The sequence below is a fragment of the Carettochelys insculpta genome, chromosome 1 (genome assembly GCF_033958435.1).
Source record: "Carettochelys insculpta isolate YL-2023 chromosome 1, ASM3395843v1, whole genome shotgun sequence".
Classification (NCBI taxonomy): Eukaryota; Metazoa; Chordata; order Testudines; family Carettochelyidae; genus Carettochelys; species Carettochelys insculpta.
In genome coordinates, this window is record NC_134137.1 from 65,017,340 (window position 1) to 65,041,534 (window position 24,195).

The following is a 24,195-nucleotide window of genomic DNA, read 5'->3' on the forward strand; positions in this document are numbered from 1 at the left end:
GTGTTATGGCATTTTTTACATACTCAGCACACAATGTAACATGGCTACTACGCCATTCACTAGCCTCTGCAGGTCTGACCTGTTGCGTGTAGCCGGGAGGTAAGAATCTGTCTGTACAGTAAACCCCCAACTCATGCACAGGTTGCGTTCCCAGGCATCTGTGTGTATGTTGAATTTTGCGCAAGTTGGGAAAGCTGGGAAACTGATCAGCTGGTCAGTGTCCTGACTGCCAGGGAGCAGCAAACCAGGCAGCAGCCAGGCTCCCAGCTCCCCTCCTTGCAGGAGCTGGTAAACTCTCCAGCACTGCTGGGCTGATCAGTTTCCTGGCTCCTGCAAGTGGCAGGCAGCTGGTTTCCAGCTCCCTGCCTCTCATGATTTTGACTTGCTTTAATCCAAGTAACGCAGAATTTGAAATTGCATAAAGAGGGGTTTTACTGTATATTTCAACTGGAAAAAATTCAGACTGACAAAGTTGCTATAATTCAGCCTATCTGAGCTCCTCATTTTGGGGGCCATGTCTCAGCCCTCAGAGCTGACTCCCTGATTGCCATTCCGCCAGTGTTGTATCTTCTGAATTTGTGCTGACTTTCTCAGTCATTCATCTCTCCTTACCCAGCCCGTCTGTTCTCATCCACCAAAATACAGAGAACATATCTTCAGTTTTCATTGAAATGCTGCCCCTGTGTAAGGTACAAAACCATGCAGATATTTGTGTTCGGCTGAGATCGCAAGCACAACATTTTTGGCCTGATTCTGAGCTTATTCATACTGCAGAACATTAGGAGAAACTGCACTGAGGGCAATGATTAGACCAGAGAGACCAAAATGACACTTATGGGTCCAAAGAGAGTCGTTCTTCATTTTTACATTCCCTAATCAACATGTGCTTTTGTCTTCTACATACCCTAACTCAGAATCTTTCTCTAGGTTGAATCTGGATCCCCACTCTGGCTCCTATATGAATCAGAAAGAAAGAAGACAGAAGCACTGGAGTTGGCATGACTTCAGCTGTCATGTTCATGCTCCTCCTTTCCAACCCATCTACATGAAACTAAACGTTTTTATCAGGATTAAAATTGTGGCTCAGGACCAAATCTATTTATCATTTACTAAAAAACAAAACCACATCCATTTCAACGTGGGGGCAAGACTGAAGGTAACTTCTTTGCAGGAGTAAGCACCAACACTACAATTCCATTTTCTATTTACCAGTTCATGGGACTAAATTGTCTCAATGAACAAGATGTTGACTTCTTCGTAGAAGAAGCCTGACTACAAAGGGTATGTCTTCACTACATGGAAGATCAGCCTGGTCAGGGTCAATCTTCCAGGGTTCAATTTCGAGTGCCTGGTAAGGACGGGTGAGGTCGAAATATCCAAGGTCAGCAGTCAACCCCTGTACTCCTCAATATTGTGAGGAGTAAGGGAGGTCGACAGGAGAGTTCCTCCTGTCGACCTCCCTCTGTGAGGATGGCCAGGTAAGTTGATTTTAGCCATGCAATTGCCGTAGCTAAAATTGTGTCTCTGCAATTGACTTTAATGTCTAGCATATACATGGCCTTGGTAAGTGTAGCCCACATCTGCTATTGCTGCTGAATAGAGTGAGCTGAAATTTTCATACAGGAACATTTTTTCTGTCAGAAAGTGCTAGTTTGGTAAAACCGAAACTTCCTGTGGGGCTGATTCTGATGAACATCTCATTACAGAAAAGAAATGAAATATGTTTTGATAAGGTTAAAACATTTTCAGGACAGAATGTTTGCTTTATTTTGTTCCATTTCACAATTCTCTTTTTGAAATGTATTCTAGGAAATAATAAGAACCCTGTGGCACCTTACAGACTACCAGATATTTTGAAGCATAAGCATAAGTTCCAAAATATCTGTTAGTCTGCAAGGTGCCACGGGACTTCTTGTTGTTTTTGAAGATACAGACGAACTCAGATACCCTTCTGATTTTAGGAAACGTCTATTGTTACAAAAAGTTTTCATTGTCTGTAAGCAAAATGTTTCAATTGACCTCAAACTATTTTTCTCTCAGAAATCCCATTTTGCAAGAAACTTAAATGGTTTTTGTTCCAGTTCAGAACTAATCCTATGAAACAAACAGTCTGGTCCCTGCCCAGCTACCTCTGCTGCTGAACTTGGCTTAATAAAATACAGTGAACTTGCAGGCAAACATGTATATCAGTGCCCTCTGCTGGATGGAAACAGAACTACTTACTAAGGTCTTTACCATTGTTCCTATATTGCTAGAAGCTACGAAAATCTTAGTGCAGTTGGTGGGGGGGTCCTGAGGTTTTGGAGCAGGAAGATCCAGGTTCATGCAATAAACAGTAAACTGCAGACTGCCCAGCTCAAGACCTTTCTACAGCTCCTACATTGATCATTGCACAGTTGAAAGTCCCAGTACGGAATCTTCCCACACGTTTTTGAACATTTAGCTTGTGGGAGAAAGGCAAACTAGCAATGGTGGGATTAGTTTGAGGAATATCTTACTCAACTTTATTCAGTTCCTGTGTGAAGGCACCAGGGACAGCATTGTTCCTTCTTTAGTCTTTTAATAGCACTTCGCCTGGCTTTGTAGAAAGTAACGTGAAATACGACAAAATCCAAATGCATTTCTTGTGGTATGCCCTGATAGCAGGTGTCTGAAGCAGTGATGTATTGGAGGATTTTTAGTGAGCAAATGATGTACTGGAGGATTCCCAAGTAAAAAGGTGTGAGAGTTTAAATTACTTCTGTGGCAAATAGCCCCTTGCTTACTTGGGCTACTACGGATGCTCAGCTTCAACAATTTTATTTTTTATTTTATTTAATGATTTTTAGATTTTCGGTTTACAGGTGAAGATTTGAAGTAGTTGAAATAAAAGCTCGAGAGCATGCAATGTGTTTTATGTAGATAGTGCAGAATTTTGTGATATTCTGGAATGGGACCATATGCATTAATCTTGGAGACGTTTGGTTTGGTTTGAAAGATTAAGTTCTCTTTAAATTGGTTATTTTGCAGATGAAAGACACGGGCACAGTCCACTTACTGAAGCCAGCTGAAAGCCAACTGGGGCTACTCCTCCATGCCAAACGCATTCAGATCAACAGTCTCCTCCCCAAAATGCAGAGAATACTGCAAGACCTGCAAGACACACCATTAAACAAAAGTCAGGCACTGCCTCTTGTAGCACTGCTGCGTAAACTGCTGAAATGGAGATGTAGGAAGACTCGTGCCCAATAGACACACGGGATGGTGCAATGTTAGGTTTCTCTTTAAGGCTACATGGGCAGTTCACTGTGAAACAATAAACACATTTTCAAGCATGTCTTACATTACTGGTTGGATTCGAATGCAGAATATTTATGGAATTAAACAATACATTTGAAAATATGCAGTGGCTTTTATATTCCCATGGCCAAACCAATACCCGTGCACAGGTTGGACAGAATTAGATGGTGATTTTTTAAGCAGGAGAAAGGCCAATAGGGGTATCCTGAAGTTTGGTGGGAGCCTCAGTCAAGGTGTGACCCTGTGAGCATGCCTTGCACTCCATTGCCCAGCATTTCTAACCAATTCATCGTGGAATATATAAACGTGCTTAGTGTAACAAAACACCCTTTGTTGGTCCTAAAGGGGGTGGATATGAATATGAATGAAAATTACGGATGAAGATCTTTGGCAGACAAAACTCTAATTTTTACCACAGTGATCATTCTGGGGGCTGAACAGTAACTCAGGCTTTGTTTCAGGGGTTGGTGTTGAACAAGCTGGCTTGCATATTTTTATCTGAAGCCTCTACCTCGCTCATCCAATCCAGTGACACAGTGAAGAGAATGGGCCCACAGATCTTAAGTGAAACTGGAAGCTAATTAAAGAAATGGAGCTATGAGTTATTTTTCCTCTGTAAATTAGTTTTCTTGCATGAAAGTTGGGCACCACTATTATTTCAGTTTGTTCTCAAGTTCTTTTTTCCAATTTTCTTGATTCTCTTGCTCTTCACTGAAGGTCTTCAGTTTGTCTACAGTTTTCTTGAAGTGCCCAGAATGGAATGGATTATGTTCTAGGACTGGCACCAAACAGAAAGGAGCTATAAATTCACTGCTCTCCATAACATACTGTCTTGTGTACATAGCATGAGCTCCCCCCCAACGCAACTTCACAGTACCAACTACCAATTCCCCTTTGAATACCTGGGTTTTATATTTCCCTCAGCTACAGTAGCTTGCATTTTAACAGGTTCAATTTCATTTTATTATTCCCTGACCCTATTTCTACCTCTCTAGGTCTCTTTGTTAGTCATTAATACAGTTTCTTTAGTTTTTCAGCTAGCTTTTCATCCACACAGGCAGATCAATTTCAATTAGTTTTGCCATGTAAGATTTCAAGACACTATGCAATGATATACCACGATTCAGATCTTGGATGTACTTGATTCACTGGTTTAGTAAACGTATTAAAAGGTGATCACGTTTAAATGACAAGACATTCTTTATAAACTCATTCCAGATATTCTTTAGGGCTGTGTTATAGAGGTTTACATCTAGCATGCCTAGGAAGGAATGACATGTTACATAATTTTATAAACTTAGAAAAAATATACTTAGCTTTCAAATATTTCTTCCATAAATTAAGTGCATTCAAAAGTGGTTTATATTGCCACCGCACCATTCCTCGGTTTGAAACTTCTTGGCTTTGACACTGGGGTGTCCCTATAATTTTCAGTACAGGATGAACCTCTCTAATCAAGAATTCTCTCATCTGGTGAACTTGATAATCCAGTATGATTTCAGTTAGCTGGAAGACCACTTATTGTGGGTGTGACCAAGTTGCCCGTGGTCCCATAAAGTTGGTTTACAGACTCCAGTCCTGGCTCTCAAGTGTTCTGTGATGTTATTAGTTGTAATTTACCCCTAAATGTCTTCTAAGAGCCCACTAAGCAGTGGAAGTGTTGGTAATGTGCTAGACAATATTGACCTCTCACCATCCAGCACCGGTGAAGTCCGAAGGGTGCCAGACGAGAGAAGTTCAGTCTGTATTGTACTAGCAACAGGAATGAATGTAGAAATTTGACTCACTGCAAATAAATATCTAAAAGACTTCTTTGAGTGCCACTTAGTTATTCACTTTAGCTTTGTATGGTATAATTCAGACAAGTGTTAGAACTCTGCCTCTTCATTACGTTTTCAGTGTCCAAGGAATGATCAGAGAGCAACTGCCATGAAGCACCACTGTGTGAAAATAAGGAACCACTTGAATTCTACAAATAAGATTAGAGAAAACATGATTTTAAAAAAAAAAAATCAGTAATTCAAATGCTGCTGTCATAAATGGAAAGTTTATATTGACATTACAAGGAAGAAGCCACAACCTCTGGAAGGAATGGTCCTACAGGACCGAACACCAGAAGAATAATACAGTCAATATATAACACGAAAGGACAGACAGATGAGCCTGCAAGTAGAAGTAGCTAGGCAACAAGAAAAGCCATAAAATAAAACAAGGGCTGAATAATACTTGTGCATTCTGCCATCAGCAGCCAAGTTTACTCTTAGCAAAAGCCGATTAGTTAAAATGTTACAACCTTGGCTTCTTCCCTCTAATAAAATTGCAGTGAAGAGACCACTTAGTCACACAAGATCCTTCATGAGTAAAGAAAATACAAATTTATTTTTATGATCACTATAAAGCGATGAATTTAGCCCAATTCACTGCGCACTCAGTGTGCAGTGATACATTTGTCTGTGCCAGATAAAGTCGGTGCTCTCACTGCTAACAACAAAATAGATCTTGCGTTTCTTAATGAAGCATTGTACACGCCTGCAGGGTATTTACTGGTTTGCCACTAGTTTCCTTGTCAGACAGGTCTCAAGTTACACACAAGGCAATACTCTGGGATCAAAATATGAAGCAAAATTTTTATTTAAAAAAAACACTTAAAACAGTAAATGTCTAGTCAGATCATATAAAGCACTTTAAATTAATCTTTTTTGAAATTATTTACACTATTGTTATATGTAAATATCTGAAACTGTACATGTTTGAACAAATCTTCATTTAGCAAAGAGGCGAATAAACTGATTGCTCCATTAATCTTTTAAATGGGCTGTCCTAGAGCTGTACGAGTATTTTAGAAGTGAAAAGATTCAAAACACAAGAGTGAGTAACACAGTATTTTACCCTTCTGACCACTTCTGTACATTTAATTCAGTCATAGCTTTGTACAGCAATCATGCACACTTTTGTAAAAGACCATAAAAAGACCAAATATACATATATTACAAGGCATTTGAGATTTACAGGCTGTATTCTAGAACAGGGAAAGGTTATGTTGTTTCTCTTCATTGCTTTCTTAGTTAATTTCAAAAAGTTACACGAGGTCCTGTAATTACAATACCACACCCCAGAGTGTCTGCCACAATGCTGCTTATGGAGGCTTTAAAACTTGGTATTTTCATGTCCAGTAGACTGATGTATAACAGCAAAACTGTTAAATCAAGACAGTAAAGATATGTAAAATTTCTACAATACACAAGCTAGAGAATAAAAATCTGTCATTTAAGTACAACATTGTCTTCCACTTACCTATACAATGAGGTCAGTTTAAAAAAAAAAAAAAAAAGACAGTAACGGCATTTTCAGTGTTTCATCTCATGTATAGACGGGCGCTTAAGCAGTTAACCTGAAATAGCACATACCAAGGTTGCGCATCAACAGCTGCCTGCACGCCAGCCACAATCAGATCTTACTCGTACGCTGTTTACTGATCCGCAGGTACTTCTCTAGCTTACAAAGGTGCTTTTGCATTCACTTGTCACCCACTTCTCCTTTACATATCTTTACTTTTGCACCATCAGTACTGCACAAATCCCATCGTCACAGCTGTGTCACAGGCACTGTTCTTGGGGTCCCTTTCCCTGGCTTGCAGCATCTGAAGACTCACTTCTGACAATGCTGCCGCACTGTTCGTCCTTAAGATTTCAGGTTAAGGGGTTCTGATTGAAGTACCTGCAAACCCTAATGCTATGCCTTGCCTTTGCAATAAAGCCTTTAGTAAAGGGGTAGAGTTTCCCCTCACAAAAACACGAACAATTTTATTGCACAGCTTTCCACTGCAACCCCCACTGATTCGTTTCAAAACACAGTACGAGCTCCTCAGAGATTCTTCACTTGGAGCACTCCAGAATATTGACATATGGAAATCTGGGCTCACGGCTACTCATCATTACAGGTCACCCAAAATACATGGCATCAAATGTTGCAGAACACTCAAATTCCAGGGAAACAAGATGCAGTTTTCACAAGCTAATATACTTTGAATTACATTCTTCAAACGTACTGGGACTAACAGGATTCTTCGAGGGCTTGAGAAAAATGAGCGTGCCTGTCAAAATGATACTCATGCCACCAGTCCATTCAATGTTGATTTTCTTCTGCTTTCATTTCTTGACATTTATTTTCAGAGTGTCCAGTGAAATTGCTAGCTCTTTTACTGGGCACACATCTTCCCCCGGCAGGAAAAGACGGAAGGTCTTAAATAGATTTAAGTCTCGGCATTCCAATTTGAGACATGTTTACATCTGATGGTGTGGCAGAAACAAGCTGGTTATAAATCTGCAGTGAGTTTGTTCCTTTAAGTTTTAGATGAGAAAAAAACTGGCATAGTTGAAACAATTTGTAGAACTCAGTTCTTCTGTAAATCAGTGTTAAGCAGCCTGGGGAGTATTAAAGCCAGTACACTCTGATCTGTCAAGGCAAATCCTTTATTTACTTCTGGCGAATGACTTCATGCCCCCTTCTCAGTCTGGTGTATCACTCAAATTTCCTTCAAACAGCTTCCCTGTTGGGTTATTTAGACACTGACAAAAGCAGGTTCACCTGAAAGGCAGAGTGAAAGCATATGTTAGCAGACTTGAGACATGAGCAGACTTATGTCATTTGAGCATCTAAACATTCTACAAGTCTAAGCATTTAGACTCCCAGGAACCAACAGAACATCTATAAGAATACTGGTCAGAAAGTACAATCACCAGTTCTCACTAACTAACAGACACCAACTACGCAGTCAATGACTTCACAGAGTAGCTCCGTCAGCTGTTACAATTTCGTGTGTCAACACAGCTTGTAGCAAGTCTATGTGTATCTGCATGTAGTTTTAAAAGAAAGTAGGCATGTTTACATTCCCAAGAGGCACATTCTCAATCATGCACATTACTAATAACCCATAAATCTTACATAAACCATGGGGGGGCAAGGGGAATGAAAGAGATCCAAAACACTGATGCATCGTCCATTCCTGAAAGAACAGAAAATGGATTTTTCTCACAGTAGTCAGATTTATCCCAGTAGATTATTCCTGTTCCATCTTCAAAGGAAGTTAATATTCTTCTCCCACTTCATGTTCCCTGTCAAAAATTCCCCGTGGGGAAATTCCTACTATCCATACATTTGATTAACAGTTTAATACAGTGTGAACAAGACTCCCCAGTTGACCCCCAAGCTCCATAACCACGCTACCAATGACGTCCAATAATTTGGAGGGGAGGGGTTACGTATGGGATCTCTACGAAAGTGGCTTATGCAGGACCACCTGATGCAGGAGTGTCTCTACACTGATTATCTTTAAGGATAAAGACCCTCCTTCAGCCTGAAACTCTGTTTAAGGTCCCAGGATTAGCCATATTCTTCCAGTTGTTTACTTCAAACAGATTCTTGCAATTCCTTCAAAAGTTTCACACACCTATCACATCTGATCATTCCTCCAAAGAGGAAAGGTGCCCAAAGTGGGGGAATTTCACCAGAACAGTCCTTGCATAATCCCAGAGTTGCATGTCTAAATCACTAATCTCTGTTTTAAAATTGTCTAACAGATATTTGTAAAAACTAAACAATTGAATTTGCCTAGTGTTTAGAGTTCAAATCAACTGTGGATTTTCAAATAATCAGAAAAGAGGAATATGAATAAAAATCAGAAAATGAAAAAGCAGGATAAATAGAAAATGTGAGCTAGTTATGTGAAAAAGAGCCATTTGTAAAACAAGAAGATTCACTTTATACCTGTTCCATTGAAGGACAGGCTATGATCTGGAGATCTTCACTGCTAAATTCTTCCTTTAGCAAAGCATGCAGTTTCTGGAATACTTGCTGAATGTTATTCTTTATGAAGGAAAAAAAAATATTTAGTGTTCGAAATAGCACAAGATTTGTCTCTCAAATATGAAACAAACTGAACATCCTGTGTACGGTACGGTCTCTGGAGTGAATGGTGCTGGTGTGTGGTAGAACTTTGTACTCTTAGAAGTGCTTATCTTCTAAAAAGTAACCTAAAAATGGCATGGAGAGACTTCTCCGTCTATTGTGTGACTACTCCAGATCATGCGCACTAGGTTAATAAGTAAAACATGGGGGAGGAAGGGGTCTTAACACCTAGTCCTGTACATTTAAGCTGGCATCTAAAACCTATGCTGGATTTACTTGTGTGCACACATTCACCAGCGACAGGACCTTTGTTAAACCTCCCAATTCTCATTGCCTTTGACCAGTCTGCACAGGTGTAACTGACTGGCTTTACCAAATGTTGCTGATACACAAGAAGAAAGAGAATCCACCTCAACTCTCTCAATACAGTGTTTCTGGTGCACATTGGAGAGGAGTAAAACCAACCTGCATTTATTTTCTTTACTCTGAAAACTTAGGACATTTGGTTTGTAGAACAGGGTGCCATTTTTATGTAGTCCCTTCCAGAGCAGAGCCATACTATGATTTATGATATACTAGACTGTTTATTTATTACATGCATGAAGCCTTTCATATGATTACTGTCTGGATTTCTACAGTACAATAACTCATAAGAATCTATGTAATGCACAAAAGCAGCAGAAATTCAGAAAATCTTATCAAAGTCAACATGAAAAATCATCATCATCTGATAAAGAAACTGAGAAACACCTACATTAATTCATTCCTACAAAAATAATAAAAAATAATGAGTTTACAAAGCACACCTTCAGAATCTAATCAACTATGTTAAGGCTGGCCAATGGAAAGCATACTGGTGTATATACTAACAATACTCACCCTAACTGGCTTAAACAAAATGAATTCAGTGTCCTTATTAGCCAAGTATAACGACATGCTTCGTAACGTTGATGGAAGTTTTGTTTTTATTGTCTTATAAGTGGAAGATACTAAATCATTGACTTTTGCTGGAAATAAAATTTTAATTTATTAGACACAAAAATTGTTCCCAATGGGTGAAAATATTACGTTCCAAGTGAGACCCTCTATTTGTTCCCTACTTAACTCACATTCCCACCTCATAGCCCCCAGAACCCCCCAAAAATCACAGTCCCCTCCCTTCAGTCATAAAAAGCTCCTCCTTTCAGGCTTCCTTGTTTAGTTGGAAAGGCAATTGTTTGGCATTACTCAGCCCAAGAAAAGAAAATCATACTTGGAAAGATTTCTTTACCATGCTCATGCCTCCGGCAGCTATGCAGCCTACCACCACAGGAATACTCTGCTGGATTGAAACACGGTTTCTATACTGTTGCTACATATTTAATACCATTTTCAACAGAGGCTTGAAGAAAACATAGGGAAGTATTCAAGAACTTTGGCAAAAAGAAAAAGGGATACTTCATTTTTTTATACTTGCAACTTTTGTGTTTTCCTTTCTCTCCTTCTGTCACCCAGAAATCTGACAGCATGCTAAATTGCTTTTTGGCACTGTTCTACATACCAGCTGCTTCTTGAAATTTCAGGAAAGATAAATAGTTCTCATTTGCAAACATGCTATGTTCACATTTGCACTTACGAACAAACCACAAAGCAAACGTTAAAGGCATATTCCTGAAAAAGCTAGAAGCTATAACCAAGAGTTCAAATTAGCAGCATGATTGATTGACCTGCAATGAGGCACCACTGAATTATAAGCACACACATCAGGCTTTGCATTTTAAGAAATTAATGCAACTAAAGGTTCAGATTAATGACAGAAACATTCAGTTTTCTAGATCTACCTGCTGTAAATATCACAAAATACTAACTGCTCAAACCCAGCAAAGGTTCCCAGGAAACACGATCTTTTGAGCTCTTAGCATGAAGGGCTGTAGCTGGCTTTCAACTTTCAAGAGTTGAAAATGTAATGTATTTACAAAACTATAAGCAATAAGCCTCAAAGTAAATGTCAGTAACTCCTTCATTATAGAAGAAAGGCTTTACATTGAGGTAATCAAGATAATTGTCAAACAACTCTGCACTAAATGGTCATCAACTGAACAGACACAGTCATATCTTCAACACTGTTTAATGCACCCGTGCACAATATAGGAGTTTAATTTTGTGCTGAAGTGTTTCAGACAGTGAAAGTCCACCTACAGAATATAGAAGGTTAAGCTCTTTGGAATCAAATACTGAAACCTGTACAGTTGTTGAAATTACTATGGTTAAGATTTTCAAAAATTAAAGTCACTGAGACCTCTTGTGTGGTTACCAATTGGAAAATCAGTGAAGTCCCTAAATACAGCCTGAGGAATGTAACTTGTTAGGTTCCTAATTTTGAAAGTCATCCCCTAGCACTACAAAAAACAAATAACTTTCTGAAATGATCTGGCACAGAATGCATTTTGTATTGCTTTAATGTAGTCAAAAGTGATCAATAGAAAGGTTGTTTTGGTAAGTGGAAGAGTTTTTAAACCAAGTTCTGGAGAAAAATGGGAATTAATACAAAATGTCCTTTTTATTAGCCAATGTATCGGTGGTTCCCAACCTTTACGAGACAGCAACCCATTTTGACAATTCAGTAAGACTTTGTGACCCAAGGCAGTTCAAATCTGTGTGTGTGTATGCGTTCTTCCATGGGAAATTGTTTTTATAAAACTTGATTTGCTGCCCATCGCCCCCAGGCTTAAACCCCTCACAGCCCCAAAACACCCTCCCATCTACTGCACATAGGCACCACTGCTGCCCCCTGCTGCTCCTTTGCCAGGCCACCGCTGCCACCACCACCTCCTCTGTGCAGTTCAGCCCATCCCTCCTACTCCCTTCCCCCACCTGCAGTGTGGGCAGTTCCCTGCCCTGCCATGCTGAAATGGGATTCAATTTAATTGGTTTAATGGCTGGATCCCTCCTGCCAGCCATACAACCAATTAGATTGAGTTCTATTTCAGCACAGCAGGACAGGGACTGGGAGTCGGAAGAGTGAGCACTGAGAGCTGCAAATGACTCTTTAAAGAGCCACATCCGGTTCAGAACCACCCAGCGGGTGACCCTTAGAAAATCTAATGGAGACCCATAGGTTGGGAATCCCTGCAATATATTATCCCACAACACTATTCTGGGTAAAATGAAAAATGTAAAGCAAAGGAATACCTGGCTGTGCCCAAGATTGCTGTGAAAGGTTGTACTTGGGACCTCCTTGACTGGCCATTGCTTTTAATGCAGCAACCTAAAACGACAAGATTAAAAGAATGAGACGTTCTGTTCCCATTAGTATCCAAGTGAAATCATGTCAATCAAGCCAGTGACATTTAAATAAATCTCTTAAAATTTCTAGGTTGAGATAGATTTTCTTTTCCTTTCTTGTATATTTTAATTGAGGATATAAACAAGAGGAAAAAAAAATTAAGCTATGACATACTCAATTCCAATCACAACAGTGTAAAGATTTGTGTGCGACTCTCTATATACCTTGAGGGAGGCACCTTCTAGCCCTGCTATGACTCACGTGTATATAGTGATGATATTGCATATGGAGCATATAGGCGTGCAACAGAAATGTAAGGATCGCCACTGCCCCACCTCCCTGCCCAAAAAATAGCCAGGCACATACACCACGTAAATTGCTGGCGACTCACCAGAGCTGCCACGCGAGCCACACCTGGAGCCATGGCTGGAACCACCGCTGTGTGAGCCGTGTCATGGCTGGAGCCCCGTGAGCTGCCGCCTCTGGGGCTGCAGGAGCTGCCATTGTCACGTTTGTCCCACCAAATGTTGGGGTGTGTGTGGAGAGCGGGCGGAGGGCACTCCACTTGTGCGGCTCTAAGGAGGCTCATTTTGCCACATCGCGGTGTCCAGCTCACCACATGTGGTGAATAGAAAACATACTGGAGACCGCAGATACAGAGCATGGCGTATGAGGTATTGTGGGACAGGTTACAATCTACTGCGATCCACTGTCCCATCTAAATACATACACCATTAATCCCTATGAAGTTGTGAGAACTGTGCTGCGTGGTTGGGTTGTCACTAAACCACACAGTGGGTTTGGGAAACACCCACTAGCTATACAAAGGCAATGATAACAGAGGTAACCAATGCTCAGGTGGGTGTTGAACAGAAATCACCACCCATTGTCCGACAGAGGAGTTACAATTCAATGGCTCACTCAGAGGAGGCACACTGGGGAATCAGCAATGCCACATACACCTGGGCTTAAGTTCTCCTAGTACCTGGACTAAGGGTATAAACTGAACCTGGTGACCTCCTGCTTTGTTTTTTCTCCCCCTGGCACCTACTCTGGAAGCAACAAGGACACTCAGAAGTCTGAAGACTCCAACACAATGGAGAAACCTGTGTATGGTGAACTGCAATATCCAGTGGGTTAAGACTACTACTTAATCTAAATGTTGCCCATTCTAACAGGGTTGAAAGTTTGGACTGTATGCTTGTATTTTATTTAATTTTGGTAACTGCTGTGACATTTTACCTAGCACTTGCTTTGTCAATTTTCAGAAGGCATTTGAAAGTATAGATCAGAAAGTGACTTGGGCGGTGTTGGAGTCGTACAGAGTGGAGAGCAGACTGATACGGTTGTTGAAGGATATCAAGGACAATGCAGAGGCATGTGCCGAGAGTTGGGAAATTGGTTGAGAATGAGTAGAGGTATGAGACAAGCAGATCCGATATCACTGAGTATCTTCGTCGCACATCTAGAGAGTGCGATGGACAAGATCAAGGAAGAAGGAGAAGGGACATCCGTGAACCTCAAGTTGTTAATTCTTATCCCATGCACAGATGATATAGTTATTGAAGAAGATGAGAAGGTGCTAGTGAAAATGGTGCAGGTGCTAAATGAGGAAGGGAAGTGGTACAGACTGATTATGAACATTGGTAAAACAAGAACAATGGTATTTGGACATAAGGAAATAGGAATGGAGATCAGCATAGATGGGATTGAACTAGAGAACATGGAGAAGTTTACGTATCTGGGGAGCAACGTAATGTAGGATCTACAGTGTCAGAAGAAAATAGCGATTGGAATAGCAAAAGCAAGAGCGAATCTGAAGGTGATGGATAAGATCTGGAAAGGGAAAGTGATTAGCTTAAGAACGAAGCTGAGTGTCTTGAAAACGTGTGTATCCAGCAGCATGTTGTACACATGTGAGACTTGGGTGATAACGAAAGATTCGAAGAGAAAAATATTGGCATTCGAGGGGAGTTTTTATAGAAAGATCCAGAGAATAGGATGGATGCAGAAGATCACTAACGAGGAATTATATAGCAAGACACAACTGAAAGAGAACACTGCAGAAGGTTATACAACGCAAGTTACAGCTATTCAGGCATATTTGCAGCATAAACGACAAACAAAAAAATCAAGACCCTTGGTATTTGGCATAATGGATGGTTCAAACAGGAGAGGCGATTGGTACGGAACTAGTCTACAGAAACTAAGCTACTCCGCACTGAACAGGGAAAGATGGAAGGAAACAGTGGCAGAGGCATCAGACATCAAAAGGTGCTGAGCCCATGGTTGATGATGATCATGATGATAATGACTTATAATCACTTTTATTTTTTTGCAGTCAATAAACTTGTTTCTTTTTACTCGTGAATTTGCCTGAAATGTTTAATAAATCTGCTCAGGTTTATAAGGGCTGGTGTATATCCACTTTCCACTGAGGAAGTGAACTAATTAATAAACTTGCACTGCTCATCTTGAAAAAACTGCTAAAGGAACACTACCCTATCTGCAATTTCCTAGGGACTTAAAAAAAGCAAACAAAAATTCCATCCTGCGCCATCATATGTTCACCCACATAGTTCATCAGCAGGAGAGGACCTTAATAACCACGGTATAAACTTCTGCCACTTAAATGAAGGGGAACGCAGCAGTAACAGATGGTCATCCCCCACGTGGAAGAACACTAGCAAGAGGTGACAGACACATTTCCTAGTAGAAAGTTACTGACAGCAGAGGACTGTCCAGACTCAAGAATCTTGGTTCCATTTTAAGTTCCGGAGAGGAGAGTACACTAGTGGTGATGAACCCTCCTGCTATCCCTGCCTCCATGTTCATCTGAATCCTCTCTCTTCCTCCCCTCTGTGCCAGGACCAGCAAATGCAAGGAAAAGTCTTACTAACCACACAGTGCTAATACTAACAATCTTTGGAGAATGTAACTAATTTAAATGTCAGTCTCATAAGCCTGCAAGTGAGACTTATTTTTAACACAGGCAAAACATATTTTCACTAATCTCCTTCTCAACAACGCCTGAACAATTTCCGCTGAGATTACAAGCAACTGAAACCAAAGTCTGATCATGGGAAGTCCCGGGCAGCCTTAGAAATAGGCAGCTCTACCAGCTCCATCTAGCATAAAACAAACGAATTTAAACACAAATTAATCCTGCTGTGTCAGGAAAAAAAATATTTCAATCAGCAGAGTGAGTACATAGCCTCTTTGTACCTTTGACATGAACTCCTCCAGTTGCTCTATAAACTGCTTGGTTTGCTGCTGAATAAACTGCTCACAAGCTGATTTCAGATGGCGGTCTACATCTTTCTTAGAGTCAATATAGTGTTCTCGGATCTCTGGAGTACCCTTGAACAGAAGGCAGTTATCGTCTTTTTATTTGCCCAGAAATCACCATACATTTAAACAAAAGGAAGGTGTCCCCCCACCATACATGGAATTAACAAAAAGACTCCATATTACCTCCAATAGGAACTGGATAAGTGCATTGTTGCTGTTTAGCCTAAAAAATCTTGGAACAGTCTTTGGATTCAGGATTTTAAAAGCTGCATCTGTGAAGCAGAAAGTTAACTGGACCGTCAATGTGTACGATTCAGCTCACGGCATAGCACGATTACTATCATTTTTTATTTTAATAACAACTAAGGCCCCAGTAAGACCGGAGTCCCTTTGCCAGACCTTCTACAACACAGTAAGGGAGAGTCTACACCATGGGTGTCCAACCTTTGGGCTTGCCTGGGCCGCACTGAGTGAAGAGGAATTGTCTTGGGCTGCATATAAAATATATAATATAGTTAATGTATATAAATCACATAATAATGTTAAAAGTTTACGATCTTGTGGGGCCGCATTACTAGCTGTCCAGGGCCGCATGTGGCCTGCGGGCTGGACAGGCCTGGTCTACACCCTGAGGAGGTTACAATGATCTCACTGCCCTTTGGCTTGTTAGAGGAGGTGCACTGCCCCTTTAAGGATTAGAGAGCCAGAGAGATGAGTGATAAACAGAGGCTGCTCCAGGGCAGGTCTGCGCAGGAATGCTGACCAATTTCCCTCCTCTCCCAGGTGAGGGAAGAAAAGGGGATGATTTATGTCCGTATCTGTGCAATACAAAACCTCTTTTTCAATCGGACTAGGATGAGCAGCATGCACCCTCCCATCCATAGGAGCAGTAGAAACACACATTGAACTTCTAATCCAAGACATTCTCGTCCAGCTACATCCATAATACGGCATGATTTTAGGTAGCTGGACAACCACGTATCATGGGTGTGGCTGAGCTTCCCATGATCCCATAAAATCTATTTACAGCCACCAGTCCTGGCTCTCAGTGTCCTGTGCAGTTATGATGCTGTAATTTACCCCTAAAGGTCTTCTCAGGGCCCAGTAAGTACACTCATCTCTCGTTAAACGAGTACTTTTCTTACATGTACTCGCTTAAACAAGGGACTCATATACCTACCTTTGTTCACTGGATGACTGAACTTCCCCCAGCTAATACGAGCCTTACCCCCACCCTGCAGACACAACCTGCCACAGCCTGAAACCCCGCCGGCCCCACAGACCCAACCTACGACAGCCTGCCCCACCCCCACCCTCGCAGACCCAACCTGCAACAGTCTGAATCCCCCACCAGCCCCACGGACCCAACCCACCACCAGGTTTCAACCCTTCCTCTTGCTCATGGCCCCAAACTGCCCCCAGCCTTTAACCCTTCCCAACCCCCAGCAACACAAGGTTCACTTACCTACCAAAAGTGGCACCACCTGCTGCCACTCCTTCACCCAATTATGAGCACTTGGAACCAATCAGAGACTTTTACATATATTTTAATGGGAATTTAGCGTCCCTGGTATGAATTTTCATGTATGAGCAGAAAGCTGGGAACTAACTGTGCTCGTATAGTGAGGGATGAGTGTAGCTGGAAGTCTAATATACTAGACAATATTGACCTCCTGTGGTCCAGCAAATTCTCTCATTTGGCACGAGACAGGTCCCAAGGGTGCCACACAAGAGGTTTCATCATGAACTGCGATGGGCATTATACAAGTAATTCAGTTCCTGGGACTGGGAAGGGTTTTTTCCCTCAGCACCAGAATGGCCAAAGAGAAGGGAGTTTGTTTGACCTTTCCAAGCAAGTTATGGTCTTTTCAGGATGAAAACATGAAAGGGGAGTTAGCCTATGATGTCACAACTCATTAAGTAAACTTAGGGCAGATGTTCACTGCAGGTCCTTCATAGTGAAGGGCTACAGTGATCGACAAAATGGACTGGGAAATGATTTAAAGGAGGTATTCTTTAATGGAGTTGAAATTGGGCATCTGGGGCACCAATGACTGGTAAGGCAGGGAGTCAACTCACGTTCCTTTATAATCCCCTTTAAAACTACCATTCAAGGGAGACAGAGTGGTGAAAATCCAACAGCAGGTTGGCTGGGGACAAGAAGGGAAACGGGGAAAGGCTGATAGCCGCCCCCTGGGTATATGCAAGCACCTGCCCTTATACTTTTATCTGCCGGCTACTCTTAGGCTAGTGTTACACTAGCAAGTTTTGCCAGCAAAACCCTGGTTTTGGCAACAAAACTCATGGTAAGTGCCCACTCAAAATGGGATTTGTCCACAGATTCTGTAGACAAAAAAGCTGTGTGGATGCTCTGGGTGGGGCCCTCTCAACAGACAATGGACAGCCCTGTCTGCTGTGCTTCTGGGTACCTGTTTTGCCAAAGAGCAGTCGGGCAGTCTGGCTGCTCTCTCTACAGATCATAGTGCTCTCCCGATTGGCTTTTGTGTGTGGCTGCACTCTGTTGACAGAAGTTTTGTGGGGAAATCTCTTCCAACAGAGACTTCCGTCAGCAGAGCACTGTAGTGTAACCGTAGACTCTGACATTTAGGAATAAAGTTGTGAGCTAATTAAACCACATCCAGAGTCTCCTGTCCTCCTCCTGGTAGGGCCAGACAATCTAATATTTTTTGTGCCAATAATGTGCCTGGTGCCACACAAGAAAAACATCTTCTTATGAAGCTATATTTCAAATAGACCAATACCATACAACAAAATGAATGTGGCCATGAAGGGAATGGCAACAATTTAGCAATCAGATCATCCAGCAAACCCCAAATTATGAGTGATTACTCCTACAGATGTCAGAAGGAATATTCACAGAAATAGGGATTCAGTCATCAGACCTACAGAATTAGATGCAGACAGCATCACAAACCAGTGACTAATGTTAGATGCATGGTGTTTGTTTTTTAATGAGAGGAAGCTGACAAAATTTCAGTACTAACGTGGGTTTGTATTTGAGATCTGTGGAAGTATTGAGAAGAAAAGTAGTAGCGCTAAGTGTACCAATGTGTAAGTACCAAAAAAATGAACCCATTGCCCAAAGGAGAGTGAGAGATTAAACGCATACCCTCAACATAAAATCTAGTCAGCTTTTTAAAAAATTAATTTGAAGTAGTTTCTAGCATTGTCTGTACCCCAGAGTTCATTTGCCAATTTGTTGTTTTATATACTCCATCTTCGTTTTATTTTTTAAAAGGTTTTCTTCCTCTCATTGCTAGGTAAGAAGCTCACACAGACATGGGAAACTGACTGACTGACTACTTCAAAAGTAATTATCTTTGGAGTGCTGTTAAATGCACAAAGTAAACAAAATGTTTCCCCTCCCCACTTTCAGTTAAAATAACCTTACTGTTATAAGTAGGGCCATCCTATCTCCCTGTCCCAAATACGGGACAGGGAGATATGGGGGGCGGAGAGGGCCGGCTCCTCCAGTTTCACTAAGCCCTGGGAAGCTGGCATCTCCCACCCCCATCCCTCCCAGGGAAGCGGCAGCCATGGGCGCTCCTGCCCCCAGAGCCCAAGAAAAGCAGCAGCCGTGGGCGCTCCCGGCCCCACAGCCCAGGGAAAGCGGCAGCCGCGGGCATTCCTGCTCCCATCCCCATCCCCCGAGGGCCTAAAAATGGAACTATTCATCCCTTTTAAAAAATAAGCAGAGATGGCTTTTTGGCATCCCAAATATGGGACAGTTGGTCACCCTAGTTATAAATAATATTTATAAGTTCCTCTTTTTCAGACAGGAAAATGATTTTTAAGGTGATATCTCAAACTTTAAATCTACTTTTCACTTAAATCTATTGCAGAAAACTTGGTCCAACTGAACTCTCTTTTAGCCTTTTTACAATGTCTTTATGACATTTATAGGCTCATTATAACATTGTTATTTACATATACCATACTAAAAGAATTTAAGACATTATACAATAAAGACTAAATATGCACTTACACAACTTTTTGTTTTTAAAATGTAGAACAAACATTTTTCCAGTCACTTACCACTTTTGTAAGGTACTGGCTGGTACAAAAATTTATTCATTAAAAAATGATACAGAATAAACTTTTGTATCAGCCAGGACAAGACACCATAAGGACAAATTTACCCTTTAACCTCCAGCCAACTAGAAACTACTTAATAGGAGGGAGGTCTCATTGATGTTCAAATGCAATAGATGTAATTGTTAGTAACAAGATTCAGTAATTTCAAAGTAAAGATAACAGCACATTAGATGACAGAAAAGAAAGATTATTTCTTCAGCTTACTCTTCTGTAATGGAAAGAGATCTTTCCCGTTCCTTTTTCTCTGGGTTATGAAGTGATCTGAGTCTCTCTCACCCTGCCCTTTTCATTAAGCTTTTTTTATTCCGTGTATCATTATGCAGTCAGGAAAACATTAATAACTATTGCCTCTTCTGGTTGGCCTCTGCTCATTAAATTTCCTTCTTACTAGATGTACATGTGATCATGCAACAACTCTCACCATGATAATCAGAAAAGTAATGACTACAGTATTAGAAATACTTCCCTAGTCAAAACTTCTATACAAAACCCTAAGGCAATTTTAATTTTGTCCTAGAAAGTAAGTTTCAGATAGTTAAAATCAATCTGCTAAGTAGAAGAAACAAGAAACAGCTCTGTTGAATAAAGGCAAGGATGAAAGATATTTCAGCACAGTACAAATATGAAGCTTATTAATGAGCAATAATTGTTATTTTTAAAAAACAGCATGTGTGAATTGGACAGGTCAGCAGCAAAAGGACAGATACAGCACTTTTTGTAAATCAGAAGTACAGGTTGAACCTCTCTCGTCCGGCACCCTTGGGACCTGTACAGTGCCAAACAGAGAATTTTCTGGACCATGGGAGGTCAGTATTGTCTAGCACAATACCAACACTGCCACTGCTTAGTGAACTCTTAGAAGACATTTAGGGGTAAGTAAGGGCTAAACAACAGCACAGAACACAGAGAGCCAGGACTAGTGGCTGTAAACAAACTTTATGGGACCATGGGAAACTTAGCCACACCCATGACAAGTGATTGTCTAGCTAGACAATCACACAGAATTAAGGATGTTCCTGGACAAGTGTGTTCCGGATTAGAGAGGCCCAGCCTGTACGGTAGAGTTTGTTAGAAGCATTCTGAATCGCATTTCTTAGTAGGTAAAACCTGGACTAGTTAGGATTAGAATACAGTATGACTAAGTCGCAAGCATGCAAATCATTGCAGGTGAACATGAAATAAACCCACAACCTTTGCTAGCACACCAGGGAGCGTAAGCCCACCCAGCTCCACCTGCCAGCATTCTGCAGTACCTCTAGTTTTCTTAAGGTCCAGGGAAATTTCCTTAATGGTGAATTCAGTGTGGAAAGGAGCAATTTGTTCACGAAGAATCAAAAGGTGTTTTATTAAGAAAAGCTGTCCATCAACCTGGGTCTAAATTACAAAGAGAAAAAGAATGTCATAAACATGAAGAAAAATGTTAATACAATAGCAGTATAAGTTCTCTCAACTATTTCAGTTACTTGCTGTAACTAACACTAACTCCCTAGTTTTTATTTACAAGCCATTCTAGGTTCATAGCACAAATAACTATGTCCCATGTCTGACACACTTCATGTTTACATTATTTCTGACCAAGTTATTTAACAGAAATAAACCGATTGCATGTTCCTTAAAAGACCCTGACCACGTTTTCTTTATTAGTGTGCACTGCACATATGATTCCCACAACCTGACAAAACGAAGCCCACTCTCTCACACAGAGGATCTTTTGTATCACATTGTATTATACAGTATTCCCCCGCCTTATGAGGATAATTCATTCCTGAAAAACCCCTCTTAGGGCAAATTCTCCTAAGTCGAAAACGTAATTACCATTAACTGCAATGGGAAAAAAATTTATGCTTTCCTGAGCCCCAAAATTTACACCCATTTATGTTAAAACACCACCAAATCCCATTAAAATGGGCACAATTACTTCAACAGTTAACATTAGTTAGCATAACACAATCTAACAAGGCATTTTCCCTTCATTAATTACAGCACAAAAAATGGCGAGGGAGATCTGCCAGGAAGCCAAGGCCGCCTTGTTTTGCATCATCACCACAATGTGGTGGGTGGGCTGCAGTAGGAAGCTGGAGTTCATGAGAGGGACGGAGCTCAGAAAAGTCCTCGCGGTAGTGTGGCCTGGGGAGCAGAGCCCGGGGCTGGGGGGCTGTCCCAGGTTCAGAGACAGGGCTGCGAGGGGAATGGAAATCAAAGAGCACCTGGGAAGGGGGCGCAAAGCTGGGTAGCTGCCCACGGCTGCAGAAGCAGGGCCGGTGCAAGGGGGCAGGCAGGGTAGAGCAGGGCACTGGGAGGCAGCCTGGTGTGAGCGCAGCTTAGGTTAAGCAGGGAGGGGGTGCTGCCAGGGTCTGGCTGCGCGGGGAGCTAGGCAGGCACGGGGGCCCCTGGCTGGCAAGGGGTGATGCCTCGCTTGTGTGGGGCTGCACGGCGGAGAGGCCCTGGCGGCGGCAGCCGAGGCGCTAAATGCGATGGAACGCGGCAGGCGGAGAGCAGCGCCCAAGGCACAGCTGCAAAGGGTGGGCGGCGGCAGCCCCATAGCTGCCTGGGGGGCGAGCGGCAGGGGCAGGGTCGGGATGGGCTGTGCGCCCAACATCCACATCTCGCAGGAGCCCGTGGTCGCTGGCCGGGGCACGCCGCTGCTGCAGCACCAAGGCAGAGACCCAGACCAGCCACAGCAGTGTATCCTCATAAATTCGAGCAAATGCCTCATAAGACGAAGTAGGAGTATTAAATGAAGCTCCTCATAAATTCGAATTCTCTTAACCCGAATGGGCGTATCTTGGGGTATGACTGTATTCCAAAGCCGTTAAGGATAGTCTACAGGCATACAGCGGCAGTGCCACAAGGTCAAAACTTCCCACTCCAGCAAAAGGGTTTTTTCCTTTGACATAGTTCATCTAACGCTCCAACAGCCAGGGGTTAGGCTGAGGGAAAAATTCTTCCATCAAACTAGCTGCAGCTACACCAGGGTTAGGTCGACTTACTTTCTAGCACTCAAGGAGAAAGGTTTTCAGAGCCCTGAACATACCTAGTGAAATCTCTTTTTTAAATGTAGACCACACCGAACTTATAATTTAAAAAAAAAAAAAAAATCAAGCAGTGCAAAGAGTTAAACACCATTAGCACTGTCAGATTCCTATTCTGTTTTTATCATTAAAACGTAAAGCTTACTTAATTTCTAAGCAGTAGAACAGATAGTACAAAGCCAAAGTTCACCGTACTGTAGAAACCTTAACTTTTGTGTTCTTTGGTATTTCACTTATGCACTTTTTAAGGCCGCACACATTTTTAATATTTAAGGTAAAGGAAATGAGACTCAAGACTATACCTATGCTCTTGCTATTGTTGAGAGATTTTTCTCCAAGATGAGAAAGCAGCAACATTTGTTTATACTGCAAAGACTGTACTTTGGCATTAAGAAAGAAAACATTTCAAAAGAAAAAACAAACAATGAACAAAACTGGTAAGAAAATAAATCAGATGAATATTTTTAATAAACCAAGCTGTTACTAACTATACCATATGGGAATTTGCTTCTTTTTTCCTCCCTAAATGTCTGACTTGCTCTGTCAGGGTTGCCAACCGACAGAAATTTCATTTATGGACAAAATGGGGAAAATTTACAGACAGACAATTTTTTTTTACGGACACCATTTTTACACTATATTAAGACAAGAAATGGCCAAAAGTGAGAAGTAATCACTGTTGTTCATACATCACAGGAACAATATGCTATTTAACTCACTTTCATGTAGTTAGTCATGTTGCCAATGTGCTGACGCTAACTCAGAGGGATAATGTAGATGATAGCATCACGTGGATCCTGTGATCCATGTTATATGACCTCAACCATTGAGCTAAACAAACCATTAAAATGTCCAATTTCCACTGCTCTGCAGCACAGAAGAAATTAAACTGCTATAGAATAATGGCTTTTTTTTTAAATTTTATTGCACTTTTACAAAATTTACGGGCACCTACATTTTTTTTTTTAAATGGACTTTACGGACACATCCAATCTCGGCTAATTGTGTGTGGACGGTCCGCAAATTTACTGATGGTTGGCAATCCTACTGGCAGTCTTCTAGTGAGAGTTAAATTAATATGCCCCAGGAGTGAAGTGTTTTAATCTTGATGCCATCAAGGGGCATGCCTACATAAAACTTGCTGCAGGATCAAGGCCTCAACCCATACAATGCTTTCTATCAAAGATGATCTAATAAAGGGTATTGACACATTGCCAAATAACTGCAACCCTCTGAACAAGCAACATCTGAAAGATAATAATTTACAGAATTGTTAAGGAAATTTTCCTCATATATGTTTTTATG

At 41.4% G+C, this 24,195-nt stretch overlaps 2 protein-coding genes across 3 annotated transcripts in view; one reads left to right on the top strand and one right to left on the bottom strand.

The window, feature by feature from the left end:
- The window catches only part of ERICH6B (glutamate rich 6B), a 59,818-nt gene extending 56,515 nt beyond the window's left edge, over window positions 1-3,303 (top strand). The window contains exons 16-17 of the mRNA XM_074984474.1: window positions 928-1,156; window positions 3,010-3,303. Coding sequence (XP_074840575.1) covers window positions 928-1,156; window positions 3,010-3,231 — 451 coding nt within the window. The 3' untranslated portion in view covers window positions 3,232-3,303. The remainder of the gene's footprint in view (window positions 1-927; window positions 1,157-3,009) is intronic.
- Window positions 3,304-5,414: 2,111 nt separating this feature from the next.
- The window catches only part of COG3 (component of oligomeric golgi complex 3), a 55,060-nt gene continuing 36,279 nt past the window's right edge, over window positions 5,415-24,195 (bottom strand). The window contains exons 17-23 of one of the 2 annotated variants that reach the window (XM_074988111.1): window positions 21,112-21,232; window positions 15,926-16,014; window positions 15,677-15,811; window positions 12,358-12,433; window positions 10,066-10,193; window positions 9,046-9,144; window positions 5,415-7,866 (exon numbers count right to left, since the gene is read on the bottom strand). In XM_074988111.1, coding sequence (XP_074844212.1) covers window positions 7,837-7,866; window positions 9,046-9,144; window positions 10,066-10,193; window positions 12,358-12,433; window positions 15,677-15,811; window positions 15,926-16,014; window positions 21,112-21,232 — 678 coding nt within the window. In that variant the 3' untranslated portion in view covers window positions 5,415-7,836. The remainder of the gene's footprint in view (window positions 7,867-9,045; window positions 9,145-10,065; window positions 10,194-12,357; window positions 12,434-15,676; window positions 15,812-15,925; window positions 16,015-21,111; window positions 21,233-24,195) is intronic. The other variant, XM_074988120.1, reaches the window with a different exon arrangement.